The following is a 22,713-nucleotide window of genomic DNA, read 5'->3' on the forward strand; positions in this document are numbered from 1 at the left end:
TAAAAGTAGCATCTTTAAAAAGTTAGGTAAGCATTGGTTCGGATCCCCGCACCTAAAACGCGAGTGCGGTGCATCTCTAAACGCGCGAGAACTTACCGGAGAAAAGAAAGTTGATATGGGCGACAATCTCTCACCCCCTGATTTTCCCGAAAATGCCTTGTTAACGCATTTTCTTGTGATCTGATCCAGGTGTGCCAAGGACTTTTGTGGTGGATTGTAGGTCTAAATTTGAATGTGTGTAATCCTAAAACAGTGCAAAGTACATTTGTTCATGTTCGGCAAAGATGACGGATATCTTAATGGTAAATTTATTTCTGATCCGTACATGATTCATTAGTCTGTAGTGCGAAAATACCGTAAAAATGTCCCTTTTGGCCCCGTAAGCGGTTATATTTTCTAACGTGAGCCGAGAAAGAAGTCCTATGGGAATGGCTAGGTCACGCAAGTTTAGACAATTTATGTATCAACGTGATGATGGCTCTTAGCTGTAGAAGAACAACAAAAAACGAAAGTGGGAAATGAGTGGGTAAAATTGGAGAAGATTAAAACGGATTACATTCGGACGTTTGGTGTCTTTGCTTGAAAGAAATTAAAGCCTTTTTAAGCGAGTTTTTTTTTTTTTAATTTTTTAATTTCTGTGCGGTTGTCGCTAGCTATTCAGAGTTATGAGTGGACACTTAATTAGGCAGATCAATGCAAAAGTCAATTATGTCAAGCGTACTTGGGCGTCTTTTAGAAGATCTTAAGTCATTACACAATGACCGAGCTAGCAATTGCTATTGCAAATGTAAATTCATGAATATTAAAACAAATTTGAAAAAAGTCATTTTTTTTTCGATATTGTTCTGAAATGATGCGCCCACGACTTAGCTTCAAGCAGGTGAATATATGAAATATCACATTATGATCTTTCGAGTAGAGTAAATTTATGTCATTTTTAGCGATACTAGCAAACTCGCACCTTCTCTAAGGGCGGTCACTGAATAGGTACTTATTAATACATTTCTAGGAGGAGCTCGAACCCTGGAAGAAGCCATTTCAATTCAACAGGAAATATGCTTCACCAGATAAAACACTGTCTGCTATTTCCTTGGAAACTTCGTTTGCTCAGCAGAAGACGGCAGATTCTTTTTGTCACCGTAACAGTCGCTGCTTTAATAACAACATTATTGGCTGGCTTTGACATCAAGTCCCTGCAAGGTCAAGGTACACGCTTTCCCCTTACTATGGCTCCTACTGACGACTTGGCTTCCAACAGTTTTGACCTCTTTCCTACTTACGAAAAGGGTGCACGCGCGCTCCAGACAGTGGTTCCCCCTCGGCAAAGAGACTTCACTTCCAGCAGTTCCGACTACCTTCCCACCTACGAAAATGGCGCACGCGAACTACTGACAGTGGTTACCCCTCTGCAAAAAAACTTGACTTCCAGCCGTTTTGGGCGCAAGCGCTCTTCGGGTCAGCCTGCTCCTCATAACGATTGTAAATCCTGGAGGACAACCTCCCAGCACAAAACTACTTTGATAACCAAGACAGTTTGTAGACGACAGTACTTTTTACTTATCCTAGTTTCATCGGCACCGGAAAATTTTGACAGAAGAGATTTAATTCGTCAAACATGGGGTGCCTACGACAACTTTTCCCCTAACTGGAAGACATTCTTTCTTCTCGGGAAGACACGAAATCACGCACAGTCAGATTTGATCATAACAGAAAGTAAGAAATACGGTGACGTAATACATGGAAACTACTACGAACATTACTGGAACCAGAGTTTGAAGATTCAGATGGCCTTTGAATGGGCAGCTAGATATTGTAGCTTCTTGTTTCTTTTAAAGACAGATGATGACGTTTTCGTCAACACCAGACGTTTGATCGATGTCTTGCGTTTGAAATCAACGCCTAAGAAAGGCCTTTATATGGGCAAAGTTAACCACAATCCCATAGTACAACGTGGTAAAGGCAAATGGCGGGTCAGTTACATAGAGTATAGTGGTAAATACTATCCCAACTTCTGTAGTGGTGGTGGCTTTGTTATATCATATGATGTTATCGAGTGTCTAGTTCCGTTATTTGACGTGGTTAAGCGATACAGAATAGATGATGTTTATGTTGGGATGCTTGCAAAGAAAAGTGGTGTGACACCCGTGGACCATAGTGTCTTCGTTATGCCGTTTCGTAACTACGATGAATGTAATGTTGTCCCGAATACCTTAGTTCAGCACCAGGCTCTTGGTGATTGTTTAACGACACTGTTTAGGGTTCACAGTAAAGGGTGATACAAACCAGATGCCTTAATTCAGTTCTAGACTCTTCCAGGCTCTTACAACAACAACAACAACAACAATAACTTTTTCCATACTTGTTTACAGTTTTCCAAAATATATATATATATCTAAATAGAAGGACAGGAAAAAAATTTACAATGTTAGTCTGGAGACTAAAATAACCTGAAAGTTTTCTAGTCAGTCTCTTGTTATCGTAAGGTTTATATAAATATTTAAAAGAAAACAGAACTCTTAAGAGAGGAGATGTGTACATGGTATAATAAAATGAGGAAAATAAATCAGAAAAAGTTTTAAGAATGTTGTTTAGACAGTAAATACATGTACAGTTCAAGACTGTTCCAGGCACTCGGTGGGTTGGAGGCGAGCAAAAACACGGAGACTGAAATAAAAAATAAAAACGAGGGAGACTGTATATTCCAGCTTCCGAACTTGGGAGACCCCCCTCCCCCCCCCCCCCCCCCCCCACCGTCCTACTAAGGATCAAGGCGTTGATAGGAGCCTTAAGCTTATTTTCTCATTTATAGCACTCAATTATTGCGATTCTACAATTTAGAAAAACATCCCAAAATTATGGACGTCCGCTTTCATTGTTTGTGTGCATCCTTTTGCACCTTCACACACAACGTTTCCGCATTACACAATTTATGTTTCCACATTCTACATTTCCACACTCTTCTTTTTCACACTTTGCATTTCCACACTCCTAATTATCCATACTCCACATTATTACATTCCGAATTTCCACATTCTACATTTCACATTAGACATTTTCACATTCCACATTAAAGTTTCCACGTGTTTCATCCCCACATTTCGCGTTTCCACATTCCACATTCCACATCTCCACATTCTCATTTTACATTCCACGTTTTCTCATATCAAGTTCGGGTTATGACCCAGACTGTATTCATCTCTCATTTGTATTTATGAGCATGAAGCACGAAGAATAAATTGTCACGTACTCGCCCAACTCCCCTCCCCCCTTGAAACATATATTTATAGCCTCTACCCCTCCTGAAAATAAGGTCAGGATTAGGAATGTTGTTTTCCGGGAAATATGAAGTTCCTATAAGATGTTTACGCAAATGCATTTAAGCGCATACCTGGTTATATATTAGCCGAGGTCATGTATCAAGTCAATCCAATCCAATTATATATTTACATTATACTGGGCATTTCAAATACAATTTACAGGTAAAGTAAATGAAAATGGTAAGAAGTTAAGAAATATAAAGCCGTAAGGAAATAAAATTTACATGTGAGCGGTGGCCAAAGTAGCTAGAGCTGAGAACTGAAGTCTACTAATTTTAGAGGTCGTAAATATGGTATCGGTTTTTGGGTCAGGTCTGAAATAAAGTATCGAAAATCACATGTTTTTTTGTTGAATCATCCTTCAACTCTAGCCTGTGTTAAACGCTGTCGAGACCAGTGCAAGTTGCACCTATCAACAACACTCCACGTTCTACAAGTGTAGTATATAGCTCGATAAGAGTTGGCGAGTCTATTTTTCCTTTGATAACCACGAAGGTTTTGCACACTGCAAACTGTTCCTGTTTGATAACACTTGCTTGAGACAATTACGAGTGCTTATCAGATTACTGGTAGGTCTGAAGGCTCTGATCATTAGGCGCCATTCCGGTAGTTTTCCTTGCTCTTTCTTGAACTGTTCCCGTCCCACGGCTAGTTCCATCTTGGGCTCAGCCTTGGTAAACGCCCGATGGATTTGTAAAGTACATGTTTTTCCATGCCGTTTTTGCGTGATGGCTTTTCAGAAAACTGTCATCACCACCGCTGCTTAATAAACTGTCTGCTGCTCTCATGTTCAGAGGTTCTATTTCTGAGCGTGCTGATCACAATTCCAGTTTCCAGCTGTCGTTTTTGAATTTTGTTGATTAAAAATGCATTGAGTCGTTATGATGGCAATGGCATTTCCACCAGATTTGGTTCAAGATTTCGTGGATAGCAGAGAATAAACTTTTCAGTAACATTGTTTTTTTTCGTCATTCTACCATCTGAGGAATTTGGATGGGTAAAGGAAACACCCCTCAAAGGGGTCATCAGCAATTGCAGTCCATGCATTTGTGATATCGAGACTTGACTATTGTAATTCCTTACTCTTTGGTTCTCCAAAGTGTCAGCTAAGGAAATTGCAATATGTTCAGAAAACACAGACCTGTGTCGCAGGTCTCTACGTTTCAGCGATGACCCCGGTGTTGTTTGACCGTCATTGGCTCCCCGTTCATTATCGTGTAGTTTTTAAAATCTTCAGTATTAGTGTTTAAGTCTACAAATGGTATGTCTCCAGCCTATCTATCTATTTTTTTTTTACATTATTGTACTCACTTAAGATCAATGCGCTCTGTTACTAATATGCATCTAGATCAGCCTACAATCTTAGACAGAATAAAATGGAACAATTATCCCCCATCCCCCCCCCCCCCAAAGCAATGATGAAGGCGCGAAGGAGCAAAAACGCGCCATTTTGGCATCATTGAAATGGGGGGAGGGGTGGTCCAGATGTTCCATGCATTTTGTCCAAGATTGTAGTGCATTTACGACTTACGGAGATAGAGCGTTAACGTTCTCTGTATTTGCCCCAAGACTTTGGAATATTTTACCCTTATTAGCTTTGCGCAGATTAAATGCGATTGATAGTTTTAAGAGGCCCTTAAGACCTATCTTTTTACAGAATTTGTGAATAGTCGTTCTTTGTTTTGTAAGTATGATCATTTTTAGTTATTTTTAGTTATTACTGTTTTATTATTTTTACTTTGGTTATTTTTATTTGTTTGTATTTTTTTTACCACCATGCATTTGATCTCTTGTTTATTCCAAATCAATGCAACGTACATATCATATTTAGACGAGAAAGTAGACTAATAAGTCTGAGCTATTTCAAGGTCTTGTATGTCACTTTTGACATGAAGGCGTTTATTACGTGTAGGGGCGCTTGATGGGAGGGGCGCTTGTTTTAAGCAGGGGAGGGGTAAAGCCTGCAAACGAACCAAGTGGCCCATCAGCGGAGCTTATCCCGGTTTCTGTAGCTTGAAGCGACAAGGAGTATTGCTACTCTCCCCTGGATGGGATGCTAATCCATCACAGGGTTACACCAAGCATTAAATTCGCTGGTACTCATTTATACACCTGGTTAGAGAGAGGCACAGTGACGGTAGAGTGTCTCGCCTAAGAACACAACGCAATGTTCCAGGCCAGGGCTCGAACCCGGACCGCTCGATCCAAAGACGAGCGCACCGCGCCTCACAGCTTGTTTAATTAAGGAGAGCGCTAAAATAAATTCATTACGGGTCTATATATAGCCCGTGCTTTGATTGGTTGTGTAGTCGTTTTACGTGAGGTTATGTCAACGCAGATTGCATCTTTGTCACGTCAGTGGCTTTTATTCATGTTATAAAAGAATATATGAACAATGGCCAGTTCCTGTTTACATTACGGACTGCTGACCACACTCGAGAGAGTTTGGGAGAATTCGTATTGGACAAAAGAGTATTAAATTCTCACAGGCGAACCCTTTCTTGTTTGCGCAGACGTGGCATTTTTCACGTTCAATTGTGGTAACACATACTTAAAGTTTAATTTAATTGCATATGAATTTTCAGGTGGACTTCTACTTAAGAGACATTTATATGCCAAACTTTAATGTAAACTTTGATGGCGGATCCTTGTGATTGCGAATCAATTTCTCGGAACTATTAATATTGGTCAACAACTACAGGGAGTTAATACATCGAGTCAGTGGCGCCACTTGGATTCAACCAATCAAATTGCCTTTCAGCAGGCCATTTAAATTCTAAATAAATAAAACCCATTACGGTTCTATAATGAACCATTCCACGGCTGATTTAAGGAGGAGCATCTGGTCTTCTGAGCTTGTACAGGTATGAATGGCTTATGCTGACTAGTAGAGGATGAATGTAGCCAGCTTTTTGTTAATTGCAGCCATTCCTCCATGTCTACTTTTCTTACCAATCCGCGATAAAACTGGTCAGTCTGTTTAGCCCAAAATATACACTGTACTTGATATTTTGTCGCAAATGACTGAATACTCAGAAACGCCCACACAATCCTGGGTCTCGGAGGATATGATCGGGGGGGGGGGTACTCCCTTGTATGGGCTATATAGGTATGTGTGACTCGCAAGGGTATGGTTTTTCAGCGGTTTTGGTCTGAAAAAGGGCATAGATTCTGACCATTTTGGTCTGAAATAGGCTTAGCATTGGGTATTCTCAGTTTCAAGGAACTATTGTTTCCTCATTAACGTTGGAAAATTTGCAGCCCTTCTCAAATGTTTGCAGCCCTTACTCAAATGGAAGGCATTCATGGCTAGCAGCGGTCATATTTTAGAACTGTGTACTAGCGTTAGATGTCTGAAATGGGGCATTGATTGTTCGCTGAAAAGGTCTGAAAAAGAGTACAGGTTTCAAGGTTTGGGCCGCAAAACCCAACAAAAAATTTGGGGCTACCTCCCCCCCCCGGAATTTTGAGACAGACGTTCAATATAAGATCAAAATATGAAACTCCTACTTTGAAAAGAAATTACCCCTTAGCTTTCGCCACAAGTCATACCACAATTTCGTAAACGTGTTAACACGATCGAATTACATTTTACAGTCATCACAGCACAGTTTCCAGGCTGTGTTGATATATTTCAATGGGGGAAGATTTGCATATGTGTACAAAGTTGCTGAAATAACTGCAAGCTAAGTTCTTTTACACCGCAATTAACTTTGCGCCGAATGAACACAGCCGTAATATTGTTATCATCGATATATCGGAAGTCGACTGACGTGGCAAAAAATTCGAAAATAACATCGTTTAGCACATTTCCTCAGGGTAGAAAAGAGAACGATAAAGGGTGCGACATCAAGAAAACACAGTGAAGATTTAAATAACTGTTGTTTTTCAGTTGAGTGTATCTAATTGGTACGTGAGAATATGCGTATCCAAAAATAAGCTCTTCAATGTTGGGTGTCAAACGCAATAAACTGAGGTCAGTCACTGTCATTTGCGAGCCTGTAAATAGTTTGGAGCACAAAAGGAATAAAACCCCGGAGTATAAATTTGGGTTAATTCTGCTTATTCTTTAGTCATAACTTGAAACGAGAAACGAGTTAAGGAAACATTTCGGGCATGCTTCTTCTTCAGTGCTTATTCAACGTGACTACGCACTCGTGGGGTGTAAGAGGAGTTGCTTGGGGGATAGGGTACCCGACAAAGTTTTATATGGGGAGCTACGTCCTCAAGTCCAATCCTTAACATCAGTTATAAACCATTTTTGACAGAAAAGATAACCCTTTCATATATCTTCCATGGAAAATAGTACTTCTTTCACATACCCGCACTAAGTGCGGAACATCCCTTTTCCAAAAGCTCGACTAGCCCCTCATGATAATTACTGGGGCACTCAGCCGTTAGCTGCAATTGTTCGAGATGTTTTGAAAGAGCCTTTGGAATAACTAAATGGTAGTTTTCCGTACTCTTGTCTACACTCCAGTTCGTGAAGTGGGTACACCCTTTCCTTTGTACACCTCCAGCCATAAAAAGGTACTTCTTTCTAGCGGAACTGCTTATTCACCAAAAGTAGCAAATTCGATATTTTAATAATTGCCTCTTAGCTTAACGATAGTTAATTATGCATATCTTGGCCCTCTGCTGTCTACTAAACCTAAAGGAAAACAATATAGCTATAGAATTTGACTTTGTTTTTAGCATTGTTTGACCCCCAACAGAAATACCCAATTGAGCAGATCAAAGAAAACCTGGCAGGCAAACGGTCTAGTGGCTAATTCACAAAGTCTTTGTATAATCGGCCCACGATAGTCCAACCATGCGTATCTGCTTTGCAAACACGACCACGAAGGGGTCGAATAAACTCCAGATCATGATGTTCTCGATGACTGATGAGGCAATCTTAATCTCTGGTTGCTAGCATGTGATCTGGTTCTAGAATTCCAAACGTGCCCAAGATAATTTACAGTTGGTAATAAGATTCTCTACCTTGCTCTCGGATACCTCTGCGCCTGCCGTCGCTGCAGTCAGACAGAGAAATTAAACGATGTACCAGGCAAGATGGAAGTTGAAAAAGCTTAATAACTTATATGTGGAAGTCGAATAAGACAAAATTTGTCAGTGAGTTGCCTGATGTTATTATTCAGCCTCCATAATGTTTTTTTTTTTTTCGACAAATGAGCCTTATGTCTTTCTTTCACAATATATAATCCACAGTTTGACAAATTACAATGGGTACTTGAAAAAGTGGGTCAAAGGTTAGTTTGGCTTAATGGGACAAGTCACGTTTTAGTACCTCAAGAAAAATGGATCACTCGGAATTTTTCCTGTATAGCTATCCGACAAAATTTTTCGACGATCAAAATAAGCCAATCACAGCGTGAGATTGACGCCTGACTTTAGACATTGTGAATGTTGATAAAACGTCGTAGAAGCGAATTAGAAAGCAGTTATCTGAACAGCTTTCTTTACAACCAAGAGAAAACAACACTTTATTTTCTTTCTTCACGCAAATAAATACTGAAAATGGAAAATTACAAAGCCAAAGGGCAACAAAAAGAAACATAGCTCAGTTGTAGCGTGACAAGAGGAGAGCCCGTCAAACAACAGGCCCTAATGGGCTACTTTCGATATCTTAAAATTCAGCTTGCATTGATAGCGAGGCCCAGATCGAGGCACAAACAAGATTAATGAATAAACATGATCATTCAGTTTGTTTGACTCGCGTAAATAAATCACTTACTGTCGTAGAAACATCTGCTCTGTTTACCTGCAGAAACGTCTGCCCTCACCACGCATGGCCGCGTTTCATATATCCTTAATAGGAAAAAGATTTTAATCAGCTTACCGTTAAAAAAATTTAATCTCCCATCTGCCTTATCTGCTATTACACTAAAGTGAGAATATTTTTATTAGTTGCAGAGAATAAGAGCTGAGATAAGTTTTCTATTTTCGTTTCGGATTGATAGGTAATCTAAGGCAATTTTTGCACTGACCGTCGCATTCAGTGGAGCCGTATGAAGAGACTGACAAAATATTGGATGGATGTTTTTTTTTCCTTCGCGCATGCAATCCTAGTAGCTATTGTCATTGCTAAAGAGATGGCAAGATTTGCATGGCACCCATGTTGGAAAATATCTTGACTTATTTTTCATTAGCGGCTAGCGGCTAATGGCTTTCCATAATCACTGATTTAGTCCCCTTTATAAGGTGGCAAACTTGCCCGTAAAGTTTTCTAAATTATACGAACAATAGAATTATATAATACTCTTGTTTATAGTCATTTTTTATGTTTAGAAAACTAGACGGCAAGATGAGTTCTGAGGTAAGACAGTCTGTCCTGTTACCAAACAATTTGTGTTTTACTTATTCATTTCATCAGTTTATGCACAGGCTAGAGGTAAAATAACTGTTCCCCTGATCATAAATTTGTCTATTCGTATACAGAAAAGATCCGGTAAAAATTTGCTGATCTTGTAAGGCTGGGCCATTTACTCTCATGATTAGTTCTACATAGAATAATGTCAGTAAACATCAGGATTTATCGTGGCTGGAGCCAAATCAAAAAAACAACGCGAGTCACGTTACTGTATTAATATTAGCAAGCAAGCTTCAATCGATAAATCAATCAATCAATCAATCAAGCTTTAAAAACTTATTCTTTGTTAGATGGATATTGTCGAGGACCAAGTCCTTCGCAAGGCTCAACGTGGCTTACTCTTTGGTAAACCAAAGTTTGGAATTTTTGTGACGGCCTTGTACAAAGAAGACCTGGATGTAGACGACCCTTCAGTGCACAGTGGAATTCTGGGAGCAGCCTGTGACGTCATAAAGTACGCGCTAGAATTGGAGAAAGCCGAAGGAAATGGTAAAGAGTTATTTACTTCTCTTGTGGATCTTAAATATCGCAGAGGCTTTTAAAAGGCAGGAGGTGTGCGATAAATTGAGATGTGGGGGCGGAGGGGGGCGGAGGGGGGCGGAGGGGGGGGGAAGGGGGGTGGAAGTGGGGAAGGAAGGCGCAAGGAGAGATGACAAAGCGGAAAGGCTGACAAGCATGCTTTCCTTTTCCATTTTGAATTTTGCGTTGGACTGCTGTGTGGCCTTCAATAGTTTCCTTCACAGAGTTCAGCCGTGAAACATTGAAAAAAAATAATCGAAAAAAATTAGCACCACTTCCGATTTTCGATGCCTTGGAATTTGCGAGAAGTTCGAGGATAATTTAGCGAACAATATGATCTTATTACGACAAAAATGTTCCAACAACTAAACTGGCAAGCCATATGACGTGAGTTGAGTAAACTAATGGATTCTAACTACGAAGTTTCTAAGTTTGCATTTCCAACAAATGTCTTTAATTTACGTTGTGACTTGAAAGTGGCGGATTTAATTTCAGGAACAAATTCAGTCCAGGAGTGGTAAATGAGAAGTAGAGATTTTCTAGTAGAGAGAGTTTTGGCAGAAGGGTTGACAAAAACAACTATTGCCAGCAAGTAAGCCTGCAAAATCAGTGAAATATATTGGCGTTAATTCATTGTTACAGAATCCCGGACCAGAGCAATCGTCGCCTTTGACCCAAACCAGTGGAGCAAGTGGTACAAAGATGATCCAAAACTGGCAAATCTAGACCTTCGAGATCCGGGACGTCGCCTTATTCCTGACTCTCAGAAGTTCCTGGACACCGGTGGAGATGTATTCTTCTTACTCAAATCAGACGCGCAGGGTGAACTGGAGAAAGTTCTTACTCACCTTCAGGACAAAATGAAAGATTATTGCAGGTGCTTTGATGTGACAAGATCCCAGCCCCCCAGTAAGGTAAGGCTATGAATGTTTTAATGAAGCTCAAAAATAAGGCTTGAGTTTTACTGAACCCTAAAAGACCCCACTTTGAAACGGACAGAGAACGTTTCCTCTAGTTTCCTCTAATGCATCCCTAAAGTGCCGTAAAAGCTAAGAACTATGGCATATTGCCCTGAACACCCTAAGAGAGACTAAAATCCATAATTTACACCTTTAAGCGAGACGACGAGCAACCTCAACCTTTCTACATTAGAATCTCTCCACGGTAACGTACTAACACACAACGGTGAAGCATATATACTTTCATATTTGGCAGCAGAAGAAAACAACGATTTTACATATCGTAGAGTAAAACGCGAGTGGTGCATGACCCAAAGTCACTCTCCTTTCGGAAAGCAGAACCATTTCAAAGCAGCAAAAAGCAACCAAACTCTTATTTTTTGTCGGTTATAATTGATTACCAACCTCTTCTAATATGGAAAATTAGAACAACCATACTGATACATTCAACCTTGGCGAAGCCCAGTGCTCTTTAAGCGCAGATGTAACATACCAACTGTTGAATGCACCACCAAGGAAACTTGCACATCCGGTTATAACCACGCACATCGAATCGCCGTCTTTAAAAATCAAACGTTAAAATCAAATGCATTGTCTTTTTCTTTCTTAAAATTCTGACAGTGTAAAGAGAACAGACTATTTCTGGACTTTTTCCGATGTTTTGTTCTTTCCTTTTGCATTGTTTCCCTCAGAGGGTCCTGCAAAATTCCTTCACTGATGGAGTAGCTAATCCCTGTGATGCGGAGAGCATCAAAACTTATATTGTGAAGAACGATGGCGCCCTGTCGGGTCACCCTGGCTCAACATACCTACTGTCGCAAAAGTTTGAGTTCAACTGGACTGTCATTGGAAACATGGACAAGGTAAATGAAAGTCGTACGCCCAATTTAATCTCCAGGACCCGGTTGTTCAAAACCTCGATTAGCGCTAATCGGGGATTAAATTTCTTAACCGACGATTAAAATTTAATCTGCGATTAGATTGCGTTGCTCAAAGCCCGATTAGCGCTAATCAAACTCTAATCGGCGGGTTAAATTTAATACACCTCCGGAGGAGGATTAACTCCCTAATCTGCCGATTAAACTTGAAGAAAAATGTCCGGTTTGTTGTTTCATCTCCCTCGCGTAAGACAAATGTTATCGATATAATCATAACATACTGGTTCATATCCAGAAACAGCTTCGGACTCGTTAGCGATTCGGGAGAGCGTACATTGAACACCACAAACCTCATAGAGGCGGATTTGCGGAGAAAAACGAAGGATGGCCATGCTCTTGCTAGAAGTAAGATTTTATGCTAATGACAACTTTCTTCAAGTTATCAGCTATACAGTTGGAGTAAACAAGGCCAGAGTTTCACGGGCAGTTTTTTCGCCAGGAAAACCATTTGAAAACAAAAATGTCGCGCAATTCTATGACGTAAAATAGCGTAAGAATACATTATAATCAATTAAAATAATCCACTTTACGCTTAATCGCGGAATGGTTAATCGGCGGATTAATCTCCTTTTGAACAACTGTTTTCTAACCCACGATTAGGAAATTTAATCGACGATTATGCTTAATCGGAGGTTAGTTTAATCGCGGTTTTGAACAACCGCGCCCAGGTTTAGAAACAGGAAATAAGATAGATGTTAGCCGCCTCCACGAGCTTATTTTCACTGTAGCCTTCTACACAGATTTGTGCTCATCATTCCTCCCTCTTGGGAGACGAAAGACTGTCTCTTACCGCTCTTACCACTGATCTAGGATTGGTCTCCTAGGTCGAGGTTACATGCATTAACGTGACAAAATTGACATTCAATTGCAATGGGGTGGAGTGCATGAGGGGCTTGTTTTTGGCTAGCTTTCCTGAGGGAAGAAAATCAGGATGGCATGCAGAGATTGATGTCAAGGCTTTGGGAGCCAAAATCGAAGTTAAACACCGTCTATGAGTTTTTGTATGTCTCTATCGATAGGATTTGCAAACAAAAAACGGGCACGCAGCATTTGCATTCTTGGAAAGTTGCTAGATACTTTTCAAATCTGAACGATAAAGAAATAAGAGAATCGCACTTTCGCACCGCGCCATTATCAGTTTAAGTGACTCACCTCCTTTATCCCATGGCGGGTTTAGTCAGTAGTGTAGCAGCTCTCGTAAGCTTGTAATTCTCTTCACTGTTAGCAGCTGTTATTGTTTTGGGGCTAGGGGGGCATTGTTTCTGTTGTTTGTTCTATTGTCCTCTCAAAGGGTTTCAAGGCATTCATGTGAGATCTTACGAGAGCTGCGACCTGACCCGGTTTAGTTTGAAAAAGTTCCAGAAGTTAAAAGCTAATTTCGGTGTTAATTCTCGCCGTGGCTATTAGCAAACACATTGAAAGGGAACGAAAGAAAGGCGTTAAGAAACTAACTTCTTGGAATTTTCAGTGTAATTATAACATGATACTGAAAACTGTGGGCTGAAATTAACTGACTGATATTGAAACCAAGTTTTGTCAAGAGAAATTAAACGTTCGAAAAATACAAACTTTTCGATTTAATTATTACAGATCCAAAAGGAAGACATGGTTGGACGAAAATCTGCCACCGACACTTTCATTCCTCACACGGACAAGCGAGCCCACATTGCACGTGTGCATGTGGTACCAGACGTGCCACCAGTGAACGGCCTCCGCAGACATTCCCGTATATTCCGTGTGTCAATGCCGTACGGTCACATAGAGAACCAACCTGGTCGAGAGGAGGGGCTAATGTACATGCACATGTGTAACACCACGGAGGTTTTTAAGACGATACTGAAGAACATCGCTGGAAGTGACAAAGAGTCTAAGCTAGGTGAGGTAACCCCCGATACCTTGATCAGTGCTGTGCAACCTCTCCAGGGAACCTATTGGTATGTGCCCAGTGCTGAGGAATTGAAGTTACCCACCCTCAAGGAACGAAGGTAACTTAATTTTTATCTAGTGAGATTCGTTTTATGTCTTTAATGCTTAAGTATTTTCGGTTGCTTTCTATCTTAGTTATATCAATTTGTAAGAATCTGGCTGCACGTGTGAATTTCTCGACGACGGGTTCAGTTATTTTAAAGCAATACCTTTTTGTATTTTACAGGTTTGAAATCATAGATTTTTGGAATGTGAGAAGTCCTACAAACGACTACTTGTTTTACAATCAGAAGGAATACCTCCACCGTATGACAACTGGTGGTTATAGCCCAGGGGATCCGCCCAGTGACAGAGTACTCCGCCTGTTGGACTACGCCTTCCAACAGTGGAATGACCAATGGTTCAAACGGCGAGAGATGCCCAAATTTCCTCATCTCCTCGAATTCGTATCGGACCCAGAAACGAGCCGTTTACTACAGAATGCTTCCATCATGATCCGGAAGGGATGGGCAACGAAGGTTTCCCTGGGACGGTTGTTCACCACAAACAAAACCGCCGAGCTGGAAAATCCAACCTTCTTTGGCAGAAAAGCTGACACATTTAACCTTCATCCGGATGAGCTCATTGTGGGAAGGATGCCGCCGTGCTTCTCCCTTGGGCTTGGAAAGGCCGTCATGCCTTACCTCCGCGAAAACGAAACGATGCCAGCTTTCTTCAAGGGACTGAGTGAAGCTGCAGGAATGGGCCACGTGATACCAGATTTTGAAACGCTACTGCAGAAGGGTCTCGGCAAAATGATTGACGAAATGAACGCCAACATGGGCGAAACCGAAAAGCAGCAAGAATTTGTCCGTTCCTGTATTCTCGCTTTGGAAGGAGTTCAGAAGTACATCAAGAACTTCGGTTTCCTGGCAGAATACTTTGCTCACAACAGCGACTTTGCTTTATCTGAAGCGCAACGATCACACTTGAAGAAGGTAAGACTTAAATAGTATATGGTGCCATTTATTAAGGTAGTTAATGGCGTTTTTGGACAGCCCTATGTTGACATCATTTTTATTTGGGGGGAAATGTGTTACTGTTTATCTTCACTTGAAGTATGACTACTTGCATTAGACATCATCTGCATGCATTCATCCAGGTACACTCTTCCAAGAGCTCTCCTTTCTCGCAAGGGCCTGTATCTCTCGGGATGAGGTGCAATATTTTATTATTGATAAGTATTTCTAAGCTATAGGAATATCTTGGAGAGGACAGCGTTAAGCGCGGACAAGTGGTGTCTTTAGATCTTTCTTATTTGACCCCAAAGTCAAGAAAGAAAATCCTAGAGAATTACACCGCTGGGGGCCTTCAACTGAATGGAAACACCTTCATGGTTACTTCGCGTGTCTTATTGGTGGATAATCTAGTGTTGTGAGTCATGTAACAATTCCCAGTAATATAATTTGATTACTGAAGTGAGAGAGGTTACGAGGGTTAATAGTCAGTGTACCATGGTAGATGAAGTTTTAGGATCAGGAGGTCCAAGTTTAAGTCTTGGTCAGGGCCACTGCTTATTGCTATTAGACAAGACGCTTGACTCTCACCGTGCTACATGTTAGTCAAAATGGGCACGTCTGTCAAACTACAATCGGACACAAATTTTCCGAAAGGGGTAGCCTACGCCTAATCAGTGATGTCTCAGTGTCTCGACAATCCGTGGAGAGCTAGTATTTTCTTTAGTTGTAGTTAAGCACTGACCTTAGTAAGCCGCCTAATAGACAGACCTCGCCTTTAGGAGAACTAGCTATTGACGAAAAAATGTTTTCTTTCCACAACAGATTAAAGATAGAATGAACAAGATCTCTACCGACCGACCAGAAACCTTCATTGAGGCTGTTCAACTGCTGTTCTCCTTCCACTGCTGCCTGCACCTGTCGGGGGAACCCACATCTATCGGACGACTTGATCAGCTCCTGGAACCTTTTCACCAGGGACCCCCTACTGAGGAGGCCCAGGAGATTATCGACTGTCTCTTTGTCAAGCTGTGTGAACACGTGCATCTCAACTCACGGCTGTTGAATGATCTGGGTGCTTGGGGAATGACCGCTGTACCGTATGCCAGCACGGGAATGTTTCCCAATGGCGATACTATCAACCAGTGGGTTCAGCAGGTGAGGACAGTTCCATAATTTTATATACAGTTGCCAAGAATAAATCGTTTCCAAATATTGACATTGATTGAGCCACTGCTTTGCTATATTTAAAAAAAATTAGCTATCGGTTTTGCATAGGGTATAAAATGTCGGTCTTTTAGAGTTTTGACGCAAACTTTTTCTGGGCAGCGGTCACTTTTACGTTCTAACATACATAATGTTTGATTCCGTTTCATTATTCAAAAACCGTCTGAAGGCCCACGTTGTTTTGCAAATTAAATGCCAAAAATTCTGACACAAATATATAAAGGGAGATTTACTGGAATGTACCTGATACACAGTTAAAGTATAAACGCTTACCGGATAGATATTAGAGAGCTTTAGCAAACTATGACGGCGGCGCTAACGGAAACGGCTCCAAACAGAGGGTATGATGAACAAAGTAACGGTTCTGCACGTGAATTTTGAATCTCTGCATATTTCTAAAGCCCCACCCGAACGATTGCAATATTCTAACGCAACATATCGACATGTTGGGTGTTGTTGTCTCAAGTTTGAAAATGGTCAAATTTGAGCCATCAACACCCTGGCCAACATGTGGCAACATGTCGCAACAGAGTGTGCAAACGCGCGTAACATGTTGCGCCTAACAGTGTTGCGATATGTTGCGTTGTAATGTTGCAATCATTTTGCCGGGGCTTTATCCGCCATCTGCAAAAGAGCAACGTGATGTGACCGCGTTCTGTGTATTTTGGAGAACCTGAACCGCAATGGCTAATTTTTCGTATCTTCTTGCGGAATTGAACGTTGCCATATCATATTTAGCCTGAGCAAGTTTTTAGACCGCTAAGCTTACTGAACAGGTACACACAGTCGCTACATTCGAACGTAAAAAGTAATCATTGCTTTTTTTTAACAAGGCGTCGTCCTCGGCGTCACCGTCGTCATTGCTAAAACTCCCTATACATGAGCGGCGAAATAACAAGACCACTTACTTATACTGAAATTCATTAATATATTGGTGACAGTATGTATTTCATCGGCTTAGATCACTGTGGGAGGTTACAAGGCCAACGATGCGGAGGTTCCACAAGATGCCTGCAACGCCATCACGAAAATGTGCTTAAAGGCCTCACGCAGGCTTCCCCTTAGTGCTCCATGTTTGTCCCTGCGAATGCATAAGAATATGCCCCAAGAGGTGAGTTTAAGAGAAAATAAGAAAGACAGGTCCCTCATTAATAAACCCTTTCAAATCTAATTTTTTTTTGAAATCTTTTATTAGTTTTCTCTCATATTGTTTTGCTATTTACGTCATTAGTTTGTTAGACCGTTACTTTAATGTAAGTGAAGACACATACAAGGAAACGGACTGAAAATAACTCAGGACAAGCTATTAGAATTTAAATGTTTACCATCATGCACGGGAACCTGCTCACTTCCCTCGATTTCTCTTGGTACGCCTAATTTAAGGGAGTTCTGACCTAAGGTCTCGCACTGGATTCAATTTCGCTCTACGATCGAAACACAGTTCTAGTTTCAAAAGAAAGTTTAATGACAGAGTTAATTTATTTACATAGTGTTATATGAATTGGAGCCGTTAATTATCCTTATTTTCTTGCTTTGTGTTAATGCCTCGTTAAGCGTAGGAAAAAAAGAGTTACACAGCCGTTGTTTCTGGAGAGGTAGCTTATTCTGGCGCCTGGTAGGAGACACCGAACCTTACAGCTACGGAATGTAACCATTACCTTTGATACAAACAGGTTCTTCAAGAGGCCGCTAAGGCTCTTCTCAGCGGAGGGGCCCATCCCGTCCTTCCTCACGACGACCACTTGATACAGGGCCTTGTTGAAGCGGGAACATCAGACGTGCCAGTGAGCCTAAAAACCGCGCGAAACTACGCCTGTGACGGTTGCTATGAACCAATCATTCCCGGCGAGACAGACTTCTCATTGGCTTACGTGCCTCTGTTGCAAGTGCTTGAGATGTCAATCAACCATGGGTCTACATATTCACTCGCTGGGCCTGGATTTTTGGAGGGGGTACCTCAGTCTCTGCCTACAGCTCATCCTGAGGAAATCGTCAGTTTTGAACAGGTATTAGCTTACCTCGATATCTTAAGTTTATGATATCTAAAATCAAGCCAACCATGGTATGCCCAATAGTTTCCAGATATTAGACATAATAAGCTTTCTAAAGTTATTTTGTAATCATAAAGGTGTACTGCTGATATCTTGCATGCTAACAAGTTAAAGCCTGCTAAGCAAAGTATTAGGAAATACCGCCTTTCAATATTTTTCCAGTTTGCGTCTTTTTTTTTTTTTTTTTTTTTTGCTGTCAAGATTTATGTACTGGACTGCCAAATGTTAAGAACTTCTCATGATTTAGCTGTACGTTTTTTTAAAGTTGCTTTATTTTTCATGCGTAAGAAATTGACTGACATAAGATAACAATAATAAGATTTAATTAAAATCTAGTACTGCTGGTTTTGAAGATCCAGAATGGAAGGAAAATCAGGGAAAATATAGAACCATTAACAAACTCAACTTACAACATTGAGCATGCAATTAAGTAATTATACCTTACTTAATCGCACCCTGTCAAACTCCTTGAAGGCGAGGGTCTACTAATTACACCATTCCTTCATCATCAGCAAGTTATGTCGCTCACGTTATCACGTTGTTCCTTTCTCAGCTCAAAGAGCTTTTTGCTCTTCATCTTCGTGTGCGGACAGAATATTCCATTTTCCTTCTACTCCTCAACTATGGCAACATCGTCGAGTTTTGTCCCAGTCCTCTGCTCTCTTCCCTCATTCGTGGCTGCCTGGAAACCAAACGGGATATTTACGACGGCGGCGCTAACTACACTTTGATTGGTATCCAGTTCATATCCTTCGCCAACACCGTGGACGCTCTGTACGCCATTAAGCGGCTTTGTTTTGATCATGACTCGGCTGTTATTTCCTTGGCCGAACTTGTCCGTTGTCTCAAGTGTGACTGGGGATACAACATGCAAGAGCCCTTCCACGATGCGGTCGCGGGAACCACGCGTGGTCAGCGGCTGTCTGACACGTACAAGGAAGTACGTGAGAGGGCGCTGAGCCTACCGAAGTTTGGAACCAGCGCAGGTGCAGAAAACGAAGACGTTCAAAACATTACCAGGTTAGTTAAACAATAAACTTTGTAACGAGACAGTTTTCAGAGTGGATTTTTCAGCGCTCCAAGAGATTCAAAATTAAGCTAAACGTTTTGTTCTGAAAAGGATAGACGAGCTTACTTTCCCCATAGTTTGGGCGCATGCGCATACGATAAACTTCAGTTTCTGAAACATGAAGTGACCATATGAAGTGACCTCCTCACGATGGTTGCGATATTAGATTTTCGTAGGTTAACTGATCTGTTATAAACTGTTACCAAGGTTATCCTATGACAGCTAGCCTGTGCCCAAATCTAGTCTTTAAAATTCTAATTTACAATGTATCTTTCTTTCAGTTGGTTAGCTGAGCAAGTTTCAACGGTCACCAAAAAAGTGGCCCGCGATGCTCCAGATGGACAACCGCTGAAAGGACTGATTGACGGCTTGAAGAAAAAGTATTCTGTTCCCGGAGCACCATGGGATGTAATGCTGCCTACAGGATCCGGGACATTTGAAGGATACGTTGGTTGGGGAGGAGGATGTGCGGCATCTGCTGATGGTCGACGCTCTGGGTCGCCGATTGCTTCAGACTTCAGCGCTGCTCCAACTTCATTGGATAAACCTGCCATACCGAAGAGCTTCGATATCTACAAGTAAGCGTGAGAGAAATGTTGTTATGGTATAAATCTACTAGTCGTTCAAATGCAAAGAAGGGCCCACCATTTTGTCAACAACCACACACTGCTAGGCTACTAACTATCTACAAAAGGATAGAAAGGCATTCGTGATAGTGGTAGAACGCTAGTACACTTATACTAAAATACAAATGATCTGTATTGGTTGCTGCTGACTTCATACTGCAAATAGCAGATACAGGAGTTAACCGCCCCCCTATCCCATATCCTTCTCTTGTTCCCCGCCCTGATTTAAGATACCATCTGTTTCCATGCATTTGTGTTCAAGGTCGCTTAAAAGCTGGAATATGAAGTCCATAAACGTTGGTTTTGCTAACGGTGCGGAGATTGATCTGAAAATTGACGAAACTTTCCAAGAAGACGACTTGGTAAAATTCCTGCAAAATTATGCTGAACAAAAGGAGGGCATTGGAGGAAATATCTTGACACGTGAGTAAACAAGCTTGACGCTTTATCAAATGTTCAGCCTTCTTAGGTAGTTCTGTTACGTGTAAAACGAATCAAAGTTTGTGTTTTGGTTTATACTGAAAAACGGACAAAGTTAACGAAAGATCTGAGTGGATCTTTTCTTTTTATTAGATGAAGCGGAAGATTTTCTTTTTATTAGATGAAATTTAGTTTGAATCGAACTGAGTGACAGAGATGATAGAAATAACATGTTGTGGAATTTTAATGCTGCAAAATGTACGTTGAATAGCCGACAGGACGGCATTGTTGCAAGTTACAGGAATACAAGAAGTCTGTGGCTCGAATTGTTTCGTGTAAAGTAAACCTAGAACTCAATTAGTTGTGACTGTCGCGTACGACGTGAAACATGTCGTATGACCTCGGTACATGTTTAAAACCCAACAACAAATTCAGGGGTGGATCCAGGAATTTACATGAGTGACTTGCGCCAACTTAATAATGGGGTGGGGGTGGGGGGAATGCTCCCCCAAGAAAATTTGAAATTTAGTGCTCTCAAAATGCATTTTTCCTGCATTCTTAGAGGTTTGGAAACATTTAAGTGATTTCTGGAAATCACTTGTACTACTTTGGATCCACCCTGACAATCATGACATCAATCGAGTCCATCAACAATGTTAAATATCATAAGTTGTATGCAAATTGTAAAGCATCGCGAACTACAAAAATCGCATTCAACAAAGTCTGATTCTCCTATGTTTATGATTGTTATTTCTCCTACGTTAGTCACCTGCGCCAACCCTGACACCTTCGGTAAAGCTCAGCGGAATCCAGAGCAGTATGATCTCATCCGAGTACGCACAGGGGGCTGGAGCGAGTTTTACATTGCTTTCTTCACCGCCCATCAGAAACATCAGGAGAGGAGAATGTACTACCACACTACATGAAGTACAAAACGTTTGCCTCTTAGGGCCATGAAGGAAAACAAAACTACCGTCAACACATTACTTACGATAGCACTTCGGAAGTTTTTAAATAATTTTTTTAACTCTAGGAATAGGTGTGCATGTATACAGTCTCTTCCGAACAAGTTACTGGTTTTTTTTAAAGGATAAAATAAAATAAACACGTACAGTTAGTAATGACATACCAATTTCACGAATTTTGAAATTTTGTCATCTCTTAAGGTATGGCAGTTTTAAAACTAAAGCAATGATTGCACTCTAATTGTTAAGTGATTACCACACACATTAATTAACACACACTTAGAATACGTACAAATAACGCTGCTTACACCACGTATATAGTTACAATGATAATATGGCTACATAAATGAAATACTTTCAATACTAAGAGAGCATGCAGTTTTCAATTGAGAGTCGAAAGTAATCAGGCAATTCTCTATATATCTTTAAATTACTTTGGTTTTGATTTTACTACGGTTTGAAATTAGCCGAGTAGTCTAATTGGTAAGTAATTGGTTGGGTTTTGGTTTTACGGCACAGTCAATTGAAAGCCGCTCTATAGCTACTTTAACTACTTACAGTACTACTTACAGACACTACTTGATAACGCTACTTACGATGCTGATAATATTCATCTACTTACACTACTTACAATACTTATATGGCTACTAACTATACTTGCAATACTCACACGACTAATTTTTCCCCTTCCCTCCATTTCTTGTTTAGTTTAGCAACTTAAACTGCAAGTTGGGCAGTAATTAGTATTTAGTTAACCTTGTCAACTTATGCAAGTTCACTTCTGTTCAACGATAGTCTTTCTTGAAGACCTAAAAAGCAAAAACTGAGACCTCTTTCTGTCAGGTGTAAATTATTACTCCTGATTTCGATTTCGCTGATTTCATTAAATCTGATATTGTGAATTCTCGAGACATCAAGCATATCTAAAACTCAAGTCACATTGTGGCTAAGTAATTCATTCTAATTTTCATTGTAATTTTCAAATTTAGATATTTAGCATTTTTCTCATTTTGTCTTTTTAATACCCGACTTAATAAGCTGCAAACTATCAAACCCTTTGGTAGTCTATAAAAGTAAAAGTTAACCACAAATTGTAGATGTTTTTTAAATTAGAGTCATAGTTTAAGTGGTTGGAAAATGTACCTTTTGACTGAATAAATCATACAATCGCCTGTTTTGTTTTGTTTTGCTTTTTTTTTTTTTGCTGATTCCAAGACAATTTTGCGATTTTGTAGAATTCATGCGAAAAAAAGTCTCCGGTTTAGTTTAAAGGGTTCATCCTAAGCCGAAAAGTGTTGTCCGGGTTTTGATGCTAGTGCGGAATACAA

General features: G+C 40.6%; 2 protein-coding genes across 3 annotated transcripts; both read left to right on the forward strand.

Moving 5' to 3' along the window:
* Positions 1-1,055: 1,055 nt before the first annotated feature.
* LOC145468282 (beta-1,3-galactosyltransferase 1-like) lies at positions 1,056-2,308 on the forward strand. Its single transcript, XM_081451972.1, has one exon. It carries the CDS (start codon positions 1,056-1,058, stop codon positions 2,274-2,276), a length of 1,221 nt encoding a protein of 406 aa, XP_081308098.1. The 3' UTR covers positions 2,277-2,308.
* Positions 2,309-6,109: 3,801 nt separating this feature from the next.
* Positions 6,110-22,582, forward strand: LOC145468247 (uncharacterized). 2 transcript variants are annotated; one of them, XM_081451921.1, is made up of 14 exons: positions 6,117-6,181; positions 9,609-9,636; positions 9,981-10,179; positions 10,852-11,123; positions 11,861-12,031; positions 13,697-14,091; positions 14,259-15,009; positions 15,853-16,185; positions 17,216-17,365; positions 17,928-18,260; positions 18,859-19,325; positions 19,656-19,952; positions 20,263-20,423; positions 21,186-22,582. In XM_081451921.1, the coding sequence occupies exons 2-14, from the start codon at positions 9,625-9,627 to the stop codon at positions 21,344-21,346; spliced, it is 3,702 nt and encodes a 1,233-aa protein (XP_081308047.1). In that variant the 5' UTR covers positions 6,117-6,181; positions 9,609-9,624; the 3' UTR covers positions 21,347-22,582. The 2 variants fall into 2 exon arrangements, with proteins under 2 accessions (XP_081308046.1, XP_081308047.1); XM_081451920.1 differs by lacking the exon at positions 9,609-9,636 and having other exon boundaries at positions 6,110-6,181.
* The last annotated feature ends 131 nt before the right edge of the window (positions 22,583-22,713 follow it).

This window comes from Orbicella franksi, chromosome 14 (assembly GCF_964199315.1).
Source record: "Orbicella franksi chromosome 14, jaOrbFran1.1, whole genome shotgun sequence".
NCBI classification, from domain to species: domain Eukaryota; kingdom Metazoa; phylum Cnidaria; class Anthozoa; order Scleractinia; family Merulinidae; genus Orbicella; species Orbicella franksi.

Coding starts and splice junctions, on each gene's coding strand:
- LOC145468247 (XM_081451920.1), top strand. CDS start 6,125: ATGAACCATTCCACGGCTGATTTAAGGAGGAGCATCTGGTCTTCTGAG. Junction 12,032..13,696: donor TCATTGGAAACATGGACAAG/GTAAATGAAAGT, acceptor TAATTATTACAG/ATCCAAAAGGAAGACATGGT. Junction 14,092..14,258: donor CCCACCCTCAAGGAACGAAG/GTAACTTAATTT, acceptor TGTATTTTACAG/GTTTGAAATCATAGATTTTT.
- LOC145468282 (XM_081451972.1), top strand. CDS start 1,056: ATGCTTCACCAGATAAAACACTGTCTGCTATTTCCTTGGAAACTTCGT.